The sequence below is a fragment of the Rhinatrema bivittatum genome, chromosome 8 (assembly GCF_901001135.1).
Source record: "Rhinatrema bivittatum chromosome 8, aRhiBiv1.1, whole genome shotgun sequence".
NCBI classification, from domain to species: Eukaryota; Metazoa; Chordata; class Amphibia; order Gymnophiona; family Rhinatrematidae; genus Rhinatrema; species Rhinatrema bivittatum.
In genome coordinates, this window is record NC_042622.1 from 203,868,855 (window position 1) to 203,889,834 (window position 20,980).

At 47.0% G+C, this 20,980-nt stretch overlaps 1 protein-coding gene across 1 annotated transcript in view; it reads right to left on the reverse strand.

Annotated features, from left to right (window-relative positions):
• Positions 1 to 3,281: 3,281 nt before the first annotated feature.
• LOC115097746 (uroplakin-3b-like) overlaps positions 3,282 to 20,980 on the reverse strand; it is a 56,662-nt gene continuing 38,963 nt past the window's right edge. Inside the window, exons 5-6 of the mRNA XM_029613762.1 lie at positions 13,061 to 13,190; positions 3,282 to 4,600 (exon numbers count right to left, since the gene is read on the reverse strand). Of these exons, the coding sequence (XP_029469622.1) occupies positions 4,489 to 4,600; positions 13,061 to 13,190 (242 nt within the window). The 3' untranslated portion in view covers positions 3,282 to 4,488. The remainder of the gene's footprint in view (positions 4,601 to 13,060; positions 13,191 to 20,980) is intronic.

Here is a 20,980-nt window from a genome sequence, read left to right on the forward strand (position 1 = left end):
CACACACACACCAGTCACCTTCCTGACCAGTCTCTGTCGGTCACACACACACCAGTCACCTCCCCGACCAGTCTCTCTCGGTCACACATACACCAGTCACCTCCCCAACCAGTCTCTCTCGGTCACACATACACCAGTCACCTCCCTGACCAGTCTCTCTCGGTCACACATACACCAATCACCTCCCTGACCAGTCTCTCTCGGTCACACACACACACACACCAGTCACCTCCCCAATCAGTCTCTCTCGGTCATACATACACCAATCACCTCCCCGACCAGTCTCTCAGACACACACCAGTCACCTTTCCAGTCAGTCTCTCACACACACAGGTCACCTCCCTGACCAGTCTCGCTCTCAATCACACACATGCTTTCTCACTTACATACAAGCTCTCACACACAAATGCTTTCGCTCCCATTCTACTACACACACAAGCTCTCATGCACCGAGGCTCCCACACTCACAAGCTCTCACTCACACACCCAAGCTCCCATTCTACCACACACACAAGTTCTCACTCACGTACCCAGGCTCCCATTTTACCACACATACAATCACCCACACCCAGGCTTACATTTTACCACACATACACAAACACCCACACCCAGGCTCACATTCTAACACACACAAACACCCACACCCAGGCTCACATTCTAACACACACACACACAAACAAACACCCACACCCAGGCTCACATTCTAACACACACACACACAAACAAACACCCACACCCAGGCTCACATTCTAACACACACACACACAAACAAACACCCACACCCAGGCTCACATTCTATCACACACACACACAAATACCCACACCCAGGCTCACATTCTACCACACACACAAACATCCACACCAAGGCTCCCAAATCACACACACACAAACACCCACACCAAGACTCCCATTTACACACCCACACCCAGGCTCCCATTTACACACCCACACCCAGACTCCCATTCTCACACAAACACCCACACCCAGACTCCCATTCTCACACAAACACCCATACCGACTCCCATTCACACACCACCACCACACCCAGACTCCCATTCACACACCACCACACCCAGGCTCCCATTCACATACCACCACACCCAGGCTCCCATTCACACATGCATGCACTGGGCCTCAACGCCAAACCTCTTCTTTCTTCGTCACAGGGATAAGCTCCAGTTGCACAGTGCCTTTACTCCAGTGGGCCTTTTTTTCGCCACCACAGGGATGAGCTCCCGTGGTGACCTTGCTTCGCAGGGTCAGGCTTCTTCGCTACAGGATGCCCCTTCTTCCTGCCCCACCAGCCAATCAGAGGCTTCCTCCCTTCTTCCACTGACAGGAAGAAGGGAGGATTGGCCCGCAGGGGCAGGAAGAAGGGAGGAGGCTTCCCATTGGCCAGCAGGGCAGGAAGAAGGGAAACTTCCATTGGCCTGTGGGGGCAGGAAAAAGGGACATACAACTGGGGCAGTGGGACACCGGGAGCTGTGACACACTGGTTGAGAATCGCTGCATTAAACTGCTTGATGATGGCATTCTGCTAATCATCATCAAACCTGGATAATCTTAAATTTGAATAAACAGCTGATGAATGAGTTTAGGAGAAAATAATTGTACAGCAGGGCCAGGCCCTAAGGCATCGGGCCAGATGCAGTTTCTGGAGGTTCTTGCGTGTCTTTGATATACAAGTGTTTTGCAAACAGCTGAAGGCTTTATTTCAGATAGTTTTATTCTGTAGTTTTACAGTTTGTATTTTCTTGTAATTTTATTTTAACTACTGTTTTATTTTTAAAATTTGAAATCTGCTAAGCAATGTTCTCAGTATGCAGAATATAAATATTTTTAATAAATAAAAATATGTCAAAGAAGAATTTTTATTTTACCAAAAGCTGATCAGTGCTGCAAAATATAGACAATGAAATCTGGGTCACTGCTGCAGAAAGGGAGAAACATCTTTTGTTGCATTCATTTTTTTTTTTTTCCCAAGTATTTATTCAATACATATTTCGGTACACAAGAAAGTGATGGGAGTTCTGCGGTAGTGAGCAGTGCTCTGGGCTTACCTGCTTCGGCTCTGGAGTGGCTTCCACAGTCTAGCTCTGGCTCTGGAGCAAAGAGAACCGCTCCTGACTGCTTTAGGGACCGTGGCTCTGGAGCAGCTCCAGAACCCTGGGGGCTCAGGAATTGGAGCCAGTATGATACTGTAATAAGCTTAATAGCCTTTTCAGGCTGATGTTACTGGATAATAAATATGCCAAGCTGAATTATGTTTGCATGAAAAAAAAAGATGATACGTAAAAGCTATTTATTAAACGTGACTTGGTTTATTTATATATGTAACAAGTCGGTAACTACAGCATAATGAGCAGGGATGGGGAAAGTGAGATGTTTCTTTTTTAAACTATCAGCTGGCACAGAACCTACAATTGTCTAACATTAAGGGACTGATTTTCTAAAGCCTGGCTTCTGCGTGGAAATCCTCATGTAAAAATCAGTTTTGACTTTATGTGCATAAAAGCCCGCACGAAGCATGATTTTGCATGTACTTTTAGGAGGGGGGGGGGGGTGGCGGGGGACAGGGAGGATTTGCAAGCATGCTTTGACCACTCTGGGCCCATGATCGCCACTCCATGCTCACCCATGACTTTCAAAAGCAGATCTGTGTGCCTAAAGCCCCTGTGGAATAGTCTCACGGACTTTAGCCGTCCACAGGCCATTTAACATTACCCTCTAATTGTATACTAAAGCAACATCTCAAACAAACTTCCTAAACAGAGTTCTTTCCATTCCTCCCCCCTTGTTAACTGCTTCCCCTGCCCCCCCCCCCCTTCCCCATTCATTCCTTACTCAAGGCTAGATTTATGGTTTATCAAAATTATTTTTTCAACAATTGTAAAACCGTGGTCTTGTGCTGCAATCAGTAAATTTGAGCACACAGGAGAAATGATGAGAGTGTTATGCCAACAACAGCAGTGGATCTTTGCTTGTTTTCCAAAAAGCGAAAGGGCAGGAATCAAGGGGCTGCCTCCTCCTTGCACTCTACACCGTCAGCTCACTGTGCAAAAGAGACTCGGAGATGCTTGCAGAGTGAGTTAGGCACCGCATACTCTTGCTTTCAATAAACTTTATCAGAATTTTAAGGTACCAGCGATTGGAGCAGCTCCAGGGACCAGAGCCCCTGCTCCTTGTCTTCGAGCTGAGACTCCAGCTATTCCTAGTGCTCTCAGGACAAAGGCTGTATCCTATCTTCACCCCCTTTTCCCCTCAGCACACACACATCATCTTTCTCCTAATATCACCCTCCCCCTGGCTTTTTTTTTTTTTAGTTTGTAAGGAGCTTTTATTTGTCAGAATTTAACAACATATACTCAATTATATATTCATACAGGCTGCTGATATTCTGTTTTATGTATATGAATTATGTATATTTGACTCTTCTCTAGTTATGCATAATATGGTTCTTCCTTTTTTTTGTCCTATTAAGTATCGGTGTTTCATGCCCACCCCCCAACGATTGTCACGTGGGTACTACCTTGTTCATGAACGACAGTCAAGCAGTCTTGAATCCTGCCAGTCCCTCGTGCACCTGCAGGGGGTGCTGCTTTTCCCAGCAGCAGACTTCTGTCCTCCCACTTCCATCACGTGCCTCCCGAAGACCCAAGCACAGTGAGGGACATTCCTCCCGCTCCCCATCTCTTATTCTGTCCTCTACTAAAATAAGAGTGCGTTATATTACCATTTAGCTACTTCATAGCTCCTCTCCACAAATGTGCATGCAGGGGTGGCCAACTATGGTCCTCAAGAGCCTCAGAAAGTCTGGTTTTCAAGATAACTGCCCTGAATATGCATGAGATGGATTTGCATACAAATATATTTCATGGATATTCAGAAAACCAGGCATATTTGCGGCTCTTGATGACGAATTGGCCACCCCATGTGAATGTGTGTGTGGTCCACTTTTACCTTCTTACTACTTACAGCAGGGGTAGGCAACCCCAGTTCTCAAGTGCCACAAACAGGCCAGAATATAAACAGTGAATATACATGAGATATATTTGTATACAACGGAGGCATATATATATATGGAGCTATGTATATATGGATATCCTGAAATCCAGCTGTGGGTGGGATGATGGGGTTTACACTGCTGTGGTTTCCCCGTCAAGAGACCATGGCTACAGTCCATCGCAAAAGAACATAAGAACATACCATACTGGGTCAGACCAAGGGGTCCTTTAAGCCCAGTATCCTGTTTCCAACAGTGGCCAATCCAAGTGAGTTTACAAAGGCTTCCCCCTCCAGGTCAGCACTTTATCATAGGTTCCATAAATATTAACAGGCTAAACAATTAACAGTGTTGCAAATGGGGAACCTGGGAATGTCAGAGTCTTGTCTATAACCCATCATTCTTCCTGGGGTGGGAAGTGACTGAAGCTGGGCAGGGACTCTGCAGCAGGGCAGTCACCAGCTTTGTCTCTGCTGCCGTGCGGCTCAGGGCTGGACTGGATTCTGCATGTGATGCGTGTTGTATCTTTTTATCCTGTACGATTCAGAGGCCAGGAGATCTTTGTTTACCATTTCCTTGCGCCAGCAAAGCCCTTCGCTGTAAAATAAAGACGTCATTGGTAACGCAGTCATGAAAAGTCAAGAAATATTCAAGAGCTAAAAGAAAAATATATAGATATATGTACTGCTTCAATATGATGAGTCTCTGTGACACAGATCTAGGGTTAGCAGCAGGTGTGTTTGTGTCAGTCCTGACTAAATGAATAGCATATTATAGACCAAATGCAGTACAAACAACAAAATAAATACAAATCAAAACATTCGGGAATCAGTGTCTCATAATGAAAAATATAAAATCAACAATTCACTTACTATCACACTATATCTATCTAATATTAAACAATATGCAATTGCCTAAAATCAGAGATAATCCATCTTGCTATTATCAAAGTGCACATTCAAAAAAATAAAAACCTTCACAACTACAGAATAAAACATATTCCAAAAGTAATGTAATATAAAATCACTTAAAAACAGGTCACTATAATATTCCAAGCCAGCTCTTCGGGCAAATGGTTTTAGACCGCTGCTGGAGGGCCGTGTGCAAAAAAGACTCACTTTGAAAAGCAGACTTCTCTTTGTTTCATTTTTGCAATTTTTTCACCACAGCTTTTTAATGGTAAAAAAAAAAAAAAAAAAGCATCAAATTTGCAAAAGAACAAAAATGGCTGATTCTGTGAACTTATAAACAAAAATATGTCCCCCATCCTGACCGAAAAAAAAAAGGAAATGAATACTGCTAGATTCTCTGGCTTTCTTCAGAAATGTTTCCAATAAAGTCTATGGCGAATATGTTTGAAAATCTTGTTGAATATTCCCAGAATATAAAGGGAAAAAAATCACTTTTCCTAGCATGTAGACAAAATGGACTTGGGACCAGTGGGTTTATGTTCCCCTGCCAGCAAATGGAGACGGAGCAAGCTGATGTCACAGTATATATAGTAGGGGTGTGAATCGTGTGATCGATCGTCTTAACGATCGATTTTGGCTGGGGGGGGGGGAGGAAAATCTGATCGTCGTGTTTTGTTTTGGTTTTTTTTAAATCGTTAAAAATCGTAAATCGGGGGAGGGCGGGAAAACCCACCCTGAACCTTTAAAACAAATCCCCCACCCTCCCGAACCCCTCCAAAATGTTTTAAATTACCTGGGGTCCAGTGGGGGGGTCCCGGCGCGATCTCCCGCTCTCTGGCCACGGATGCGTTAAGAGAAATGGCGCCGGTGGCCCTTTGCCCTTATCATGTGACAGGGCAAAGGTAGCGCCAGCGCCATTTTGAATATTGGCAATACGGCCCGCGTGCAGGAGGTCGCTCCCGGACCCCCGCTGGACATTTGGCAAGTCTTGTGGGGGTCAGGAGGCCCCCCCAAGCTGGCCAAAAGTCCCTGGGGGTCCAGCGGGGGTCCGGGAGCGATCTCCTGCACGCGTGACGTCGGGAGCCAGGAACCAAAATGGCGCCGGCGCTACCTTTGCCCTGTCACATGATAAGGGCAAAGGGCCACCGGCGCCATTTCTCTTAACACAGCCGTGGCCAGAGAGCGGGAGATCGCGCCGGGACCCCCCCACTGGACCCCAGGTAATTTAAAACATTTTGGGGGGGTTCGGGAGGGTGGGGGATTTGTTTTAAAGGTTCGGGGTGGGTTTTAGGGTTGTTTTGGTATGCCGGTTTTCCCGCCCTCCCCCGTGCCCTATTTAACGATACAATACAAAGGCCCCTGACGATAAATCGGGGGCATTTGTATTGTATCGTGCACTCTAACGATTTTAGACGATTTTAAAATTATCTGACGATAATTTTAATCGTTCAAAAACGATTCACATCCCTAATATATAGCCCTGCAGTGACCCCAGCCTGCCAGTATTCTCCGTCTCCAGCAGATGGTAGACGTCCATCTCCCTATGGGGATTGCTTTGAGCTTTTTGGAAGGAGAAATTTGAAATTCTAAAATTCAGGAAAAGAAAGTCCCGCCCTCCTGCGGTGATACCTAAAGGTCCCTCCCAGAGTTGAGAATTCCTGAGGCGATTTCTGTGGTCCCGTAGCTGGGTTTCCTGGCGTGGACTTAGCTGCTAGTTCAGCTGAAAGGCAGTGGGTGCAGGAGGCCGAGCGTGGTGGTGACGGCAGATGCCCTCTCCCCCCGCAGCTGGAGACCATCTCTGTATTCAGCCAGTAAGCGCTGAGCTCAGGTAAGGTTTAAAAAAAAAAAAAAAAGGTTTTACCTTGAATCAGAGACAGAGGGGTTTCAGGGTTTCCTCCAGTCTCTGTGCTCAGTGCGCCATACTGACGTTCGTTCCCGCTCCAGTTGGGGTTGGGAAACTGAGCAGCCTGGCAGGTTGAGTGGCCCCCAGTGGGCTAGGGCCCACACATAGGCTTTTTTCTTGCATGTCGCGTGCTAGGCCACGGCAGCCGTTTCATGCGCTCTTGTGCGTGTTCTGCTGCCCTCTACAGGCCATCGGTGTGTGCGCAGTGTGTCGGTTCTGTGCACATGTTTTTGGGTGCTCTTTTTATGCACATAACATTTTTTCACTGTTCCCACGCTTAGCTTGATGCACTTTCTTCTGGGCGCTTATTTTTTGTGTGCATTCCACTTTGAGCATGAGCTGTTCCAACGCATGTTTATTGCCGAAATGGTGCCGGAAAGCAAGAAACCTAAGTGTCTTCCTATTTGTGTTGCCTGTCATATATGGGCTTCTCAGCCTGACCTGGCTTCTAACCTGTGTCAGTGCTGCTCAGACGCTCAGGGAGAGTTGTCTTCCTTGGATTTTGCTAAGCCTGGCTCTTCCCATTCTGATGACTGGGGGGATGCCAGATCCTGGTTCTCCTTTGCCTGGCTCCTCTATTGGCAAGGGCAGTTCTGTGGGACCAGCTCCAGTTCCTTCTGGGCTTAGTCTGGACCCGGCTGCTTTTTCTTGGGTGGAATTTTTTCAAGGCTTACAAGCCTTTCTTCAGGCGCAGTCCTCCGCTTCCCCCATTTATGTCCGGTCGGACCCTCTTCCAGTCCTATGCTTAAGCACCGGGGCTCGCCCCAACTCCCCGAGGGTATTCCTAATAGGAATCCGGATGGTACTGATGACGAGGTTGATCTTCATTCCCTGGAAGATGGGGAAATTCCTCCAGGGCTGAAACTGTATTGAACCATGTTGCGGTTCTTTCGTAGAGATGAACTGCCAGCCCTGATTTCCCAGACCTGAAACAGCTGGGTGTCCCTGGTTTGGATGCTATGTCAGAGTCGAGGAAGAATCCCATTTTGGTTTCTTACCTCTTGTTTTTTCCCTGTGATGGATGCCATTCAGGAATTGATTGAGCTGGAATGGGACGCCCCAAAGACAAATTTTAAAGGGTGTTGGACACTGGAAGGGCTGTATACTCTGGATCCATCTGTGAGAGAGCATTTGCGTTTTCCCAAAGTGGATACACTGGCATGTGCTGTCTCTAAGCGGATGACTATCCTCGAAGAGAGAGGAGCGGCCTTGAAGGATGTACTTGCTAGAAGGTTTGAGACTATTCTTAAACAAGCCTTTGAGGCAGTGGCAATGAATTTACAGATTGCCTCCTTTGTTGCGCTTTAGTGGCAAGATCTTGTCTGCTTCTCTCTCAGGAGGTTGATGAGTCTGGAGGGAATTCCAGAGCATTCATGGAGCCTGCTGCTGCCTTTTTAGCAGACTGTGATTTGGTCCAGACCTCAGCCAGAGTGGCTGGCATCAGCTCTGGTTTTGAAATTGATCAGCTGATGCAGCCTCCAAACCCAATCTTACCAAGATGCCCTTTAAGGTTCATTCTTGTTTGGGAGTGAGTTGGAGAAACTGGCCAGTAAGAAGGACGAGTCTCCGATTCCTCAGTTACTGGTATGAAGGGTTGTCTCGGGGCTTCCAGGTGTTTTCATCCCTACAGAGGGATGACCATTCAGTGGACTCGGCCTTTCGGTAGGTCTCAGTCCTTTCGCCTCCGACAGCCCAGGAGAGGCACGGGCTCGGGTAGTGGACCTTTCCGAGCTACCCAATGAAGGTTTGCCAACCCACCTTCCGGAACAGGAAATAGAGGGATGTCTCTCTCTCTTTTATTGGAGGTAGTGGAGTTCATGCTTCAAAGGCTCCTCACTCTGAGGGCTATGGTTCCGGTGCCCACGTCTCAAGAAAGTATAGGGCAATATTCCATTGATTTTGTTGTGCCAAGAAGGAGGGCTCCTTTCATCCCATCCTGGATCTCAAGAGGGTCAACAGTCACTTGAAAGTGACTCATTTTTGCATGGAAACCTTATGCTCTGTGATAATGGCGGTGCAGTCGGGGGAATTTCTGACCTCCTTGGATCTTTCAGATGCTTACCTTCATGTTCCCATCCGATTGGAACACCAATGCTTTCTACGTTTTGCAATGTTGGGGTGCCATTATCAGTTTCGGGCACTGCCTTTTGGTCTAGCCACTGCTCCCAGAACATTTTCCAAGGTTTTGGTGGTAGTAGTGGCGGCCTTGCGAAAAGAAGGAATCCTGGTGCGCCCATATTTGGACGACTGGCTGATTCAAGCCAAGTCTCAGGAAGAAAGCCGCCTAGTGACACACGAGGTGATCTCCTTATTGCAGGAGCTCAGTTGGGTGGTGAACCTGATCAAGAGAAATCTTCAGCCCTCCCAGTCATTGGAGTATCTGGGGTTCTGATTCGACACAAGACAGGACAGAGTATTCCTACCGGAAGTTTGGATCCAGGAATTGATGTCTCAAGTGCGTCAGTTGATGAACCCTATACACCAGATGGTATGGTCCTACCTACAGGTGCTTGACTTGATGGCGGCTACCTTGGAAGTAGTGCCATGGGTAAGGGTGCATATGCACCCTCTTCAGCACTTTCTGCTGCTCGTTGGAACCCAAAGTCTTAGGACTATGCGGTTCAGCTCCAATTGCCGATGGGAATCTGCTCCCACCTCCAGTGGTGGTTGCAGAAGGTTCATCTGAGAAAGGGAGTTTCCTTGTCCTCTCCGACCTGGTTGGTACTCATAACAGATGCAGTCTCCACAGTTGGGAGGCTCACTGTCTGGAGTTAACAACCCAGGGGTGCTGGAATGCTAAAGAGTCCTGCTGGAACATCAATCTCCTGGAGGCCCAGGCAGTATGGCTGGCATGCTTGCAGTTCATCCACAAGCTGCGGGATCAAGCTGTTCCCTAATGTCGAACAACGCGACAATGGTGGCCTATATCAATTGCCAGGGAGGAACCAAGAGCCAGCAATTGTCGCAGTAAATAGACCAGCTGATGGAATAGGCAAAAGATGATCTCGGCCTCTCACACTGCAGGAAAAAACAACGTAAGAGCGGACTTTCTCAGCAGATAGAGACTGGACTCAGGCGAGTGGGTGTTGTCAGCTGAGGCATTTCAGCTGATTGTGGATCGCTGGGGTCTTCCGTTCGTAGACCTGCTGGCAAGTTCTTGAAATGTGAAGGTTCCTTGATTCTACAGTCGCAGGAGAGATCAGTAGTCCCTGGGAATAGATGCTCTCTTACAGGTCTGGCTGGAGGACAGATTGCTTTATGCCTTTCCTCCATGACCCTTGCTGGGCAGATAATTCACAAGATCGAAGACCACAAAGGGCTACTACTCCTGGTGGTGCCAGACTGGCCCAGACATCCGTGGTATAAGGATCTGCAATGACTCCTTTTAGAGGCCCTCTTCATCTTCCACCGCACATGGAGCTGTTACAGCAGGGATTGGTTCTTCACAAGAATCCAACTCGATTCTGTCTTACGGTTTAGCCCTTGAGAGGGCTCACCTGTTAAAGCATGATTATTCCTCTGTGGTGATTACCACTTTACTCCGCGCTCACAAGTTCTCCACTTCCTTGGCTTATGTGTGGATTTGGAGAGTTTTTGAGGCCTAGTGTGTTCTTCCTCATTCAGTTAAGATCCCTCTCATGCTGGATTTTTTGCAGGATGGATTGAATAAAGGATTGGCCCTTAATTCCTTGAAAGTGCAGGTTGCGGCTCTTGCCTGTTTCAGAGGCCTGGTGAAAGGTGTTTCACTGTCTTCTCATCCTGATATGGCCCATTTTTTGAAGGGATTGAAAGATCTTAAGCCTCCCTTGAGGTTACCGGATCCATTGTGGATTCTTAATTTGGTGCAGGATTTTTTGGCGGGCCCTATGTTCCAACCACTGCGTAGCCTTTCCTTATGGTTGCTAACTTTGAAGACCGTGTTCCTGGTGGCTATATGTTCTGTGCGTCGAATTTCTGAGCTGCAGGCCTTGTCTTGCATGGAGCCGTTCCTTAGGGTGACTCCGAGGGCGTTACAGCTTCTTACTGTTCCATCCTTCTTGCCCAAGGTAGTCTCAGACTTTAAGAACATAAACATAAAGAACATAAAACCTGCCATACTGGGTCAGACCAAAGATCCATCAAGCCCAGTATCCTGTTTCCAACAGCAGCCAAGCCAGGTCACAAGTAACTGGCTGCATCTCAATGATTAGATAGTTGTCCATGATGCTTATCCCAAAAATAAAGCAGTGGATTTCTGCAACTCTCCCTTAATAATGGTTAATGGACTTTTCCTCCAGGAAATTGTCCAAACTTTTTTTAAACGCAGCTACACTAATAGCTTTCACCACATTCTCTGGCAAGGAATCCCAGAGCTTAATTATGCATTGAGTACAAACATATTTTCTCTTATTAGTTTTAAATGTATTACCTAGTAACTTCATTGTACGTCCCCTGGTCTTCATACTTTTTGAAAGAGTAAACAACTGATTACCGATTACTCATTCCATTCATTTTATAGACCTCCATCATCTCTCTCCTCAACCTTCTCTTCTCCAAGCTGAAGAGTCCTAACTTCTTTAGCCTTTCTTCATAGGGGAATTGTTCCATCCCCTTTATTATTCTGATCGCCCTTCTCTGTACCTTTTCTAATTCTGCTATAACTTTCTTGAAATGTGGTGGCCAGAACTGCACACAATACTCAAGATGAGGTCACACCATGGAGCGATAGAGAGGTATTTTGATATTCTCTGTTTTATTCTCCATTCCTTTCCTAATAATCCCTAGAATTCTACTTGCTTTCTTGGCTGTTGCTGCATACTGAGCAGAAGATTTCAATGTATGATCAATAATGATAACTAGATTATTTTCCTCACTGGTGACTTCTAATGTGGAACCTTGCATTATGTAGCTATAATTTGGGTTATTCTTCCCTAAGTGCATCACTTTGCACTTGTCCACATTCAGTTTCATTTGCATCAGTCCATCTCCTTGCCATCCCCTGGATAAGGTCAAAGATGCGAAGGAGTTTCGCCTCTTGCACTCCTTGGATGTCAAGTGACTTGTCGTGCAGTATCTGGAGGTCTCTGAGTCTTTTCGAAAGACGGATCACCTGTTTGTTCTCCATAGCAGGAGTAAGCAGGGCGCTGTGGCTTCGCGGGCTACCATTGCTCATTGGATTAAGGAGAATCATGGCCGCTTATATGGATGCTGGAAAGCCATTGCCTACTCAGGTTAAGGCTCATTCTACTAGGACTCAGGCAGTGTCATGTGTCATCTGCTGAGCTGCGACATGGTCCTTCTTACACTTTCCAGATTTTATCATCTGGATGTGCTGGCCTGGGAGGATGCAGCCTTTGCACGTGCAGTGTTGACTGGACTGCGGGCAGCCTCCTACCCTGTTGGGGATTAACTTTGGTACATCCCACTGGTCTTGAGTCCATCTGTCTACACGCTAGGAAATGGAGAAATTACTTACCTGATAATTTTGTTTTTCTTAGTGTAAACAGATGGACTCAGTTTCCTGCCCTCGGCTGCCATGAGTGGGTCAATAGTCCTCCTATGGGGCTCTGGATCCCAAGGGATTACTGGTAAGTGTTCATCCAGTCCTTAGCTTGGGGGTACCTTGACTTTTACGTGAGTTCATTGTTTATGGTTGGTTGAGTACAGTTCTGGTTACCTGTTTTTAATCATGTGTTTAATTAAGTTTTTTGCTAGTCTGTCCTCAGTGCTTTTGAAGAGAATACTGGCAGGCTGGGGTCACTGCAGGGCTATATATACTGTGCCGTCAGCTTGCTCCATCTCCATTTGCTGGCAGGGGAGCATAAATCCACTGGTCCTGAGTCCATCTGTCAACACTCAGGAAAATGAAATTTTCAGGTAAGTAATTTCTCCATTTTACATTAGTTTGGAGCATCCAACATATGCAGCAGTGCCAAGTTAGTGGTGTCAGCATCTCCCTGCCCCAGCGTGAGATGTGGGGTGGGAGCAGAGGTCACTGCCCTCCTGCTATTGGCACAAAATTGGAGCTCTGAGCCACCCCTGAGCCTTCATCAAAGTCAGCTGGCTCAAAGCTTGTCTGGCTCTGAACCTTATGGTCCAGATGGGCCACCACTTTCACTTGGGTGAGCAATGCGGCACTTTGGGGGTATTTTTTTAGGTCAGTTCCTCTTTCATTTGTAATTGCGAAAGAGCCCTGATGATCATTCTGCCCAGAGAGGCAGACTCCACTAACATCTGCATGGGAGTTGAAGATGTGGGACTTACCATCCAAAGATAAATGCAGCAAGAAGACAGGCCAGCAAGATAGCAAGGAGAACCGAGAGGATACTGGTAATGACGATCATGCCACCACTGCGTCGTCCTGGGAAGGTGTCAAGATTGGATGGGTCTTGAGCTGGAAAAGAGAAAGGTAAACATATATGGACAGCAGAAAACCTTTTTGAATGGGTACCTCCAAACTTGCTGAAAGGTTCACCCATTCAAAAGAGTAAAGCTATATTAATAGAAAGAATAATAAATATTTCAGAACAGGCAATGAATAGAACATCCAATAATTAAAAATTCACATAACTGTTATAATATTTCCTCAAAAGCCAATAAAATATTTCAAAACAGCAGACAAATAACAGCCAAAATTAAAACTAGGAAAGATTTAAAAATCTCTCTCTTCATACTTGGGATCTTTTGATGGCCAGTTACCCTGAGAATGTTGTAGAATGGGGGGAGGGTGGCCACACAAACTTTATCCTGTCTCTCACATTCACATTTACATGTTCATGCTCTCACACACACACACACGCAGGAAAGCACTCGTATATATACACACATTGGTAGGAAGACACTTTTACATACACAGACAGACAAGCAGGAAGGCACTCACATATACACATAGGCAAGCACATGCACAAACACAGGCAGGCACTGTCTCACAGACATAAAAACACACACACAGGCAAGCACTCTCTCACACACATTCAGGCAGGAAGGCATAGACACATGCAAGCACTCTCTCATACATGCAGGCAAGAAGGCATTCAAGGCCTTATTCTTGGCAGCAGTGAACTACTTCTTGAATCGCAGCAGGGTGGGCTCTGCAGCAGCCTGAGCTGTTTCTTCAGCCGCTGCGGGACAGGCTCTGTGGCAGCCCAGCAGCACCTGTTTTTAGAGAATCGCAGCCTTGCCACTTAGGCTGCTTCCTTCTCTGCTGTCAGCAGCTGATGACATTATTCAGGCGTCGGCAGCTGAGAAAGAGGAAGCGGCCAGAGGCACTGCACGGCCACAATCCTCCGGGAGCAGGGAAGGTAAGTGAGAGGATCACGGTGGCAGTGGAAAGGACATAATGTGCCATCTTACCTACCACCAATGAGGCTTCTGGTGGAAATGTGAGGGGGGGGGGCATGGCTCCTGCTGCCCCCCCCCCCCCCAATGCTTATGTCATATAGAGATACTTTGGAAAAATGGCATAGAGAAAAAAAATATTAATAGTCTGGCTGGAAAATGGATTGTATATGTTTGAACTGGGGAAACCTCATAAAGTGCCTAAAAGGGCTATATGGATATGCCCAATGGCTACTAACGAGATTCTAGCTCCAACTTAGTGGTTGTTAGAGAAAAGTTATTTATAATCATTGGAAAACCCCAGAATGTACAAGTTGCTCAATCCATTATTCTGATGGCTAACTTGATAGTCCAGTGCGAGTCAGCTGTGGTGGTATACAAAAATTAAATGTTATACCATAAAAGACTCACAGTTATGACGCCAAGATATTGTATACATAACTTCATGCAATAAGTATTGTAATCCCGACAATGCAGTGTTTCGAGTAAATCCTCTTCATCAGGGAGTGACTCTTAAGCATGGAATATACCTCTATGACTCAGCTGTGAAAATGTGCTCTTTAGGTGATGGCAAAATTTGCTCCTTCATATTGAGTGCTGTGCTGACGCTGAAAATGTCGCAGTGATTATATCTTCTTGGTCAGAGTGCTTTTTCTCTCTTTGAATGCGCGATGTATTCATACCGCTGCTTTGGCTTGAATATAATACCAGACACTTGCTTTGCAAGTGTCTGGTATTATAGAGAAAAAAAAAGCATGTAAGAGTGGATTGGGAGGCATGAGAAAGGAAAATTGGTTCTTACCTGCTGATTTTTGTTCCTGTAGTACCACAGATCAGTCCAGACTCCTGGGTTTTTGCCTCCCCTCCAGCAGATGAGACACAGAAAGTTTTGCTGACACTGGCATAACCTGGTGTGCCACCTGCAGTCCCTCAGTATTGACCTGTACCCAAGTCAAGATGCTACTGTACCTAAACTAATATGCCTATACTTAACACATCTCTCATGAACGATCCTGTCCAACCTTTAGATCAAAAGGAAACAAAAAAGACAACCTGTGCCAACCTTCAGAGAATTTACAATAACAGATCAAGCGGACTCTCCAAATTTCTCACCCCAAATTGGGCGGGACTCTGGACTGATCTGTGGTACTACAGGAATGAAAATAGGCAGATAAGACCCAATTTTCCTTTCCCTATATGTATCCAGATCAATCCAGACTCATGGGATGTACCAAAGCCTCCCTAAACAGGGTGGGACTGCGACCGTTAGACGTAGACATCCAAATGGAAATGTCTGGCGAAAGTGTGCAACAATTTCCATACAACTGCCCTACAAATCTCTTGTGGCAACACCTGTTGACATTCAGCCTAGGATGCCACTTGCGACCAAGTAGAATGAGGCCTCAAGCCGATAGGAATCATGTGGCCCTGACATATGTTCACTGAACATATTGCCTCTCTCAACCACCACACAATGGTGGCCTTCAAAGCCATCTGATCCTTCTTTGCGCCACTCCACAGCACAAAAAGATGATCGGACAGCCTAAAAATATTAGTGACATTAAGATAACTTAATAAGGCATGCTTCACATTCAAATACCTCAGCTCTTTCTTTTGAGGTACCGATGCATCCAGGTTCAGAAAAGCTGGGAGTTCCACCGATTGATTCAAATGACAAAATGTCATCACCTTCGGCAGTAAAGAATGAACTGTACGCAACAACTCGCACCTCCATTATCTTTAGAAAAGGATCCCTGCATGACAGAGCTTGTACCTCCGAATTTCTTCTAGCAGAACAAATTGCTACCAGAAAGACTGAAAGATCCTTCAACATTGCCCTTCAAATCGGTTCAAACGGAGCTGCACATGACCGTGAGAGAACCCAATCAAGATTCCAGGGTAGACATTACGTCCGTATCGGAGGTCGAAAATGTTTCGAACCCTGGAAAAAACACACCACATCAGGATGTGCAGCTAGGGATGCGCACCCTAAGACAGACTATGGCCACCACTTGAACTCTGAGAGAGTTAAAAGCCAATCGTTTTACCAATCCTCGTTGTAAGAAGGACAAAATGTGCACCACCGATGCTCAAATAGGAGTAATACTCCACTCTTCGCACCAAATCTCAAAAACTCTCCACCCCTGCAAAGAGGCCAAAGATGTTGACATTTTCCTGGCCTGCAACAGGGTAGAAATGACATCCTCGGGATATCCTTTACCCTGCAACAGGGTGGAAATGACATCCTCGGGATATTCTTTATCTCTCAAATGCTTGCTCCCAAAAAACAAGCTGCAAGACAGAAGCGAGCCACCTGATCTGAAAATACGGGACCTTGATGCAAGAGGTTGAGGAGATGAGCGAGCCACTGTAGCCTGTCCTCTGTGATATTGAACAAATCCGCAAACCAGGCCACTCCGGCACTACTAGAATCATTTCCCCTGGATAACTCTCTACCCTGCTGTTTTTCCGGCCACAGCGGAAAAAAATACAAGAGAATCCCTTGCGATCAAGGGAGCACTGTTTCTGCCCTCGGGAACAAGGGAGGAGAACTGACCATTGCCTCATCTCCCACTCCACTCCCCCTCCAGAGACACCATAGGCCAAGGGAATGTCTCAACATAGGCAAACACTGTAGTAGTCAAATCGCTAACACAAACGGAGAAAAAGTGAGGACTGAATTGCTATCAGATGGGAAGTCTCACAGATAGCAAGGCGCTTGGACCTGTTAATCCCCTGCGCCTATCTCTCCTGAACTTCAGCTCCAGGCGGCCTTCTGTGCGCACACCAATGCCACCTGGTCGTACACGCACACCCCTCCAGGATGCGCACAAATACGCACTCAAGACTAGGTCACAGTCGTACGTGCACAAGTACATGCGCAGATACGCACTCGTAAAGTCCATGCTCATACACGCACAAGTAGTTGCGCAAATACGCGCTCAATTTCAGGTTGCAGTCAGGCGCCCAAGTAGCTGTGTCACTACATGCTCCAGTCTAGGTTGCGTTCTTACGCACATAAGTATCTATACAAATACTCGCTCCAGTACCTGCGCCAATATGCTCTCAAGCACCTGCGCATATACACGCTCAAGACCAGGACGCAGACGTACGTGCTTAAATCTAGGCCGCAGCCTTATGCGCATAGGTCCCTGCACATACAACCAATCATGCAGTGAGAGTGCGCACAAATGCCTACGCACATGGAAAAAGAACCGCTGCTATGGACTACAACATGGCTAAGTAAAGCCTGCCTGCACCTTCCACGAGCTTAGGCCCAGATCCATTTAACATCTGGCATCAAAAATCATCAGCCTGAAGAGCTGCTCAACAGCTTAGGCATCTTGACTGGCTGAGAACCATGGAGACTGAGGCCAAAAGCCAGCATCCTGTTAAACACCCTGGGGCGGATTTTAAAAGGGTTACGCGCGTAACCCCAAAAACCTGCTCCTGCGTGCGCCGAGCCTATTTTGCATAGGCCCGGCGACATGCGCAAGTCCCGGGACTCGCGTTTGTCCCGGGGCTTGAAAAAAGGGGCAGGGAGGGGCTGTCCGTGGGCGGGACTGAGGCCTCCAGCACAGCGGCTGTGCCAGGGGATCACGTGCCAGCACTTGGCTGGCGTGCGCAACCTACGCCTGCGCATAGGCAGGCGCAACTTTGTCAACAAAGGTCAGGGGTGAGTTTTAGATAGGGCTGGGGGGCGGATTAGGTAGGGGAAGGGAGGGGAAGGTAGGGGGGCAGAGGGAACGGGGAAAGCCATCGGGCTCCCCTAGGGCTCGGTGCGCACAGGGTGCACACGTGCACCTTGTGCGCGCCGACCCCGGATTTTTTAACATGCGTGCTGCTGCGCGCGCATGTTATAAAATCGGGTGTAGATTTGTGTGTGCCAGGTTGCGTGCACAAATCTACACCTGTGCGTACCTACTAAAATCTGGCCCACTTTGCGCATAAGCCAGTTAAAACCAGCTGGAAACCTCTACCAGAGCCAAAGATTCTTCCTCAGTGCAAGCGCCTCTCTGTACCTCTGCGGGTCAGGGAACCACCGGTGATAGTAGGGGAGGGGATTCCCCTGCTTCTCTCGCCAAAACTGCTAGGGAATCAAAAAATGGCTGCCGTTTCCGGGCTGAAAAGGAAAGCGCTAGACACCCGTCACCCGCGAGTCTTGGTCTACTGATGCGGTCATGCTAGACGCAGATTCCCGAATGCTTTTGCTGCATGCACATGCTGTTCCTTCCCATACCTGCGGCACCACCAGCACCTCAACGGCAAGCAGAGGGACAGACCCTCAGCACCAAGGAGTCAACACCCAGCCTCCTCCAAAGGCAGAGAAGCTGCTAAATAAAAGTTCCATCGCTGAGCTCCCTAAGCTGCTGAGGTAATTTCCCCCTCTGGAACCTCGCTGCTGCACAGATTCCTCTGCCTAGTTCCTTGTTCTCTTTTTTTTATTCTCTCTGAGAAGAAATAAACATACATAGAAACCAATACTCTCCTTTGGTGTAGAGGTTCAGGTTCCAGGAGCACAGGCTGCATGGCAGATCAGAAAGGAGCCAAGATGGCCACCACTCCTGCTAAAAAATGGGAAGACGCCATCACCTGCATCAGCAACCCTCACAGACCCCGCGGGTGCCCGATGCCTTTCTGCCGATCTCTACACCGTCCCTGAGCTGCCCTGACCTCAGGAGCAGCATCGGGAACAGATTCCGCTTTCCACAGGCTGCACAGTAACTGCTGGGCGGCATGGCCCCCAGCAGTCTGCTGCCGCGTGAAAATGGCCGCCACTGAAAAAAGAAATATGAAGAGGAACGGATCCCCCACCAAGCCACCTGCAACTCCCCTGCCACCCTTGAAAGAGCCCCAATCGAAAAAGAAAGGGAAACACTTTGTACTTTTTTTTTTTTTTTTTTAAATCAACTTTAAAAGATAAACATTTCCCTGAAGCAGGGCTGCAGCACTGGTCATTCTCCTGGTGGGGAAGGAACCGGCACCACCATTTATCTCCCCCCCCCGGTCTACGGCGAAAGGACCGAAGCAAAGAAGGGACTTCCAACCCCTTGCTCGTCCAAGCCTCATCCAGAAGGGAATGGCCCCACCAGGACCTATCAACCTTCTGGGAGGAACTCTTCCAGTTTAAAATTGTAATCCTCTTTTTTATTTTTTTATTTAAACTACTCAAACTGCAGGTTTTGCACCACCAGCATCTGCTGGAGACTGAGAAATACTGGCGGACTTCAGGTAGCACATCAGGCTATATGGCAGTGTCTGCGAAACGTTCTCTGTCTCCATCTGCTGGAGGTGAGACAAAAACCCAGGAGTCTGGATTGATTTGGGTACATACAGGGAACAGAGCTTTAACTCCAAACATCAGTAATATTTTATGTTTGTTCATTGCACCATATAAAATGAATTAGTAATCTCAGGTAATCTCCCAGTGAAAAAAAGTTTACATTGCTAAAAAAAAAAAGAAAAGTACCTACCATCACAATATACCTATTGTGTTGATCTATACTATGAATGTAGCTTTTGTAAACCATTGTGATCTTCGTTTGGAAAAACGGTATATAAAATGTCTAAATAAATAAATAGCCACATTTTTAGTTGGCAGCTGACAGAAGCAAAGACTAACTGAGCATCAGAGCCAGCAGAGGGCATAACCTGGATGAAGCAATTGCTTGGTTTCCCCCTGAGGAGCCCTGCTCCCTCCTCCCTGCCTGGCGGGATGATACCACCTCTGTTGAGCAGGGAAATGGAACAGGCCACTAGAGGTGCTTCCTACTCAGGGTGCAGGTTCAGTACTCGGCAGTGTTTCTTACAAACTTGTATTGCCTAAAGAGAACTGCGGGATTTTAGTCTCCAGTTCAGTTACACTGGCACTAAATGTCTTTAGAGAAGCTGAGGACAAAAAAGGAAAGCGATAAACCTAGAAGAAGAAATTAGAGGATGGGTGCAGTGGTTCTCAATATGGTCTTTGGGCTGTCCATAATGAATTTGTATGAGATATATTTGCAAACATTGAGGCCAATGCGCTCAGCCTAGTGCACAGCTTGCTGTGCAGTTGGACGCACTAGAATAACTCCTGCTGCAATAATGGGATTAGCGCGTCCAAAGCAGTGGGTAGTTAATAGCGCTCATCACATGTAAACGCCATGTAGATGAGGCTATTAGCTATTAGTCCTGATGCAAAAAATCACCATGCACCCGATGCACACGTTTTAACATGCTAAACTTAACGTCAGCTCCAGGGCTGGCGTTAAGTCTGAACGCGCTCCAAGCTGCCACAAAAAGCCCAAAAATACTGCTTTTCTCTGGTTCCTCCCGATACTAAGTAGGAGGAACCACAGGAAGTGGCATGAAAAAAAAAAAATCTTGCCGCAGTCAGGTTAGGAAAACGAACGTTCAATTTACGAGTGTCCATTTCCCTAACCCACACACAACCACATCTCCCTGGCGCTCGATGCCACAGGCGCACCAGGCACGCACAATTTATCCCTCGAGCATCCTTTTTAGCATGGCGGCTCATTTGCCTGTTGTATCAGGCGTCCAGAAAAGGGGGATGTGTACATGTTGAAATAACGTGTGCCCAGTTTGGACGCATGTTTTTTTCGTGCTTAAGATTGCATTAGCCCCATTGAGTCTAACAGGTTGATATATGCAAATACATTTCATATATATTCATTAGGGAGAGACTGAAAACCAGGCAGACCATGGTGCTCTTGAGCGCTGGATTGAGAACCACAGCTTTAGGGCTTCCCATGACAGAACAAAAAAAAAAAGGAAATGACCTTAATTTAAAGCTGCAGATCAACTCAGTTGCCGCATAGCAGGCTACTCAAACCGGCCCCCTTTGGC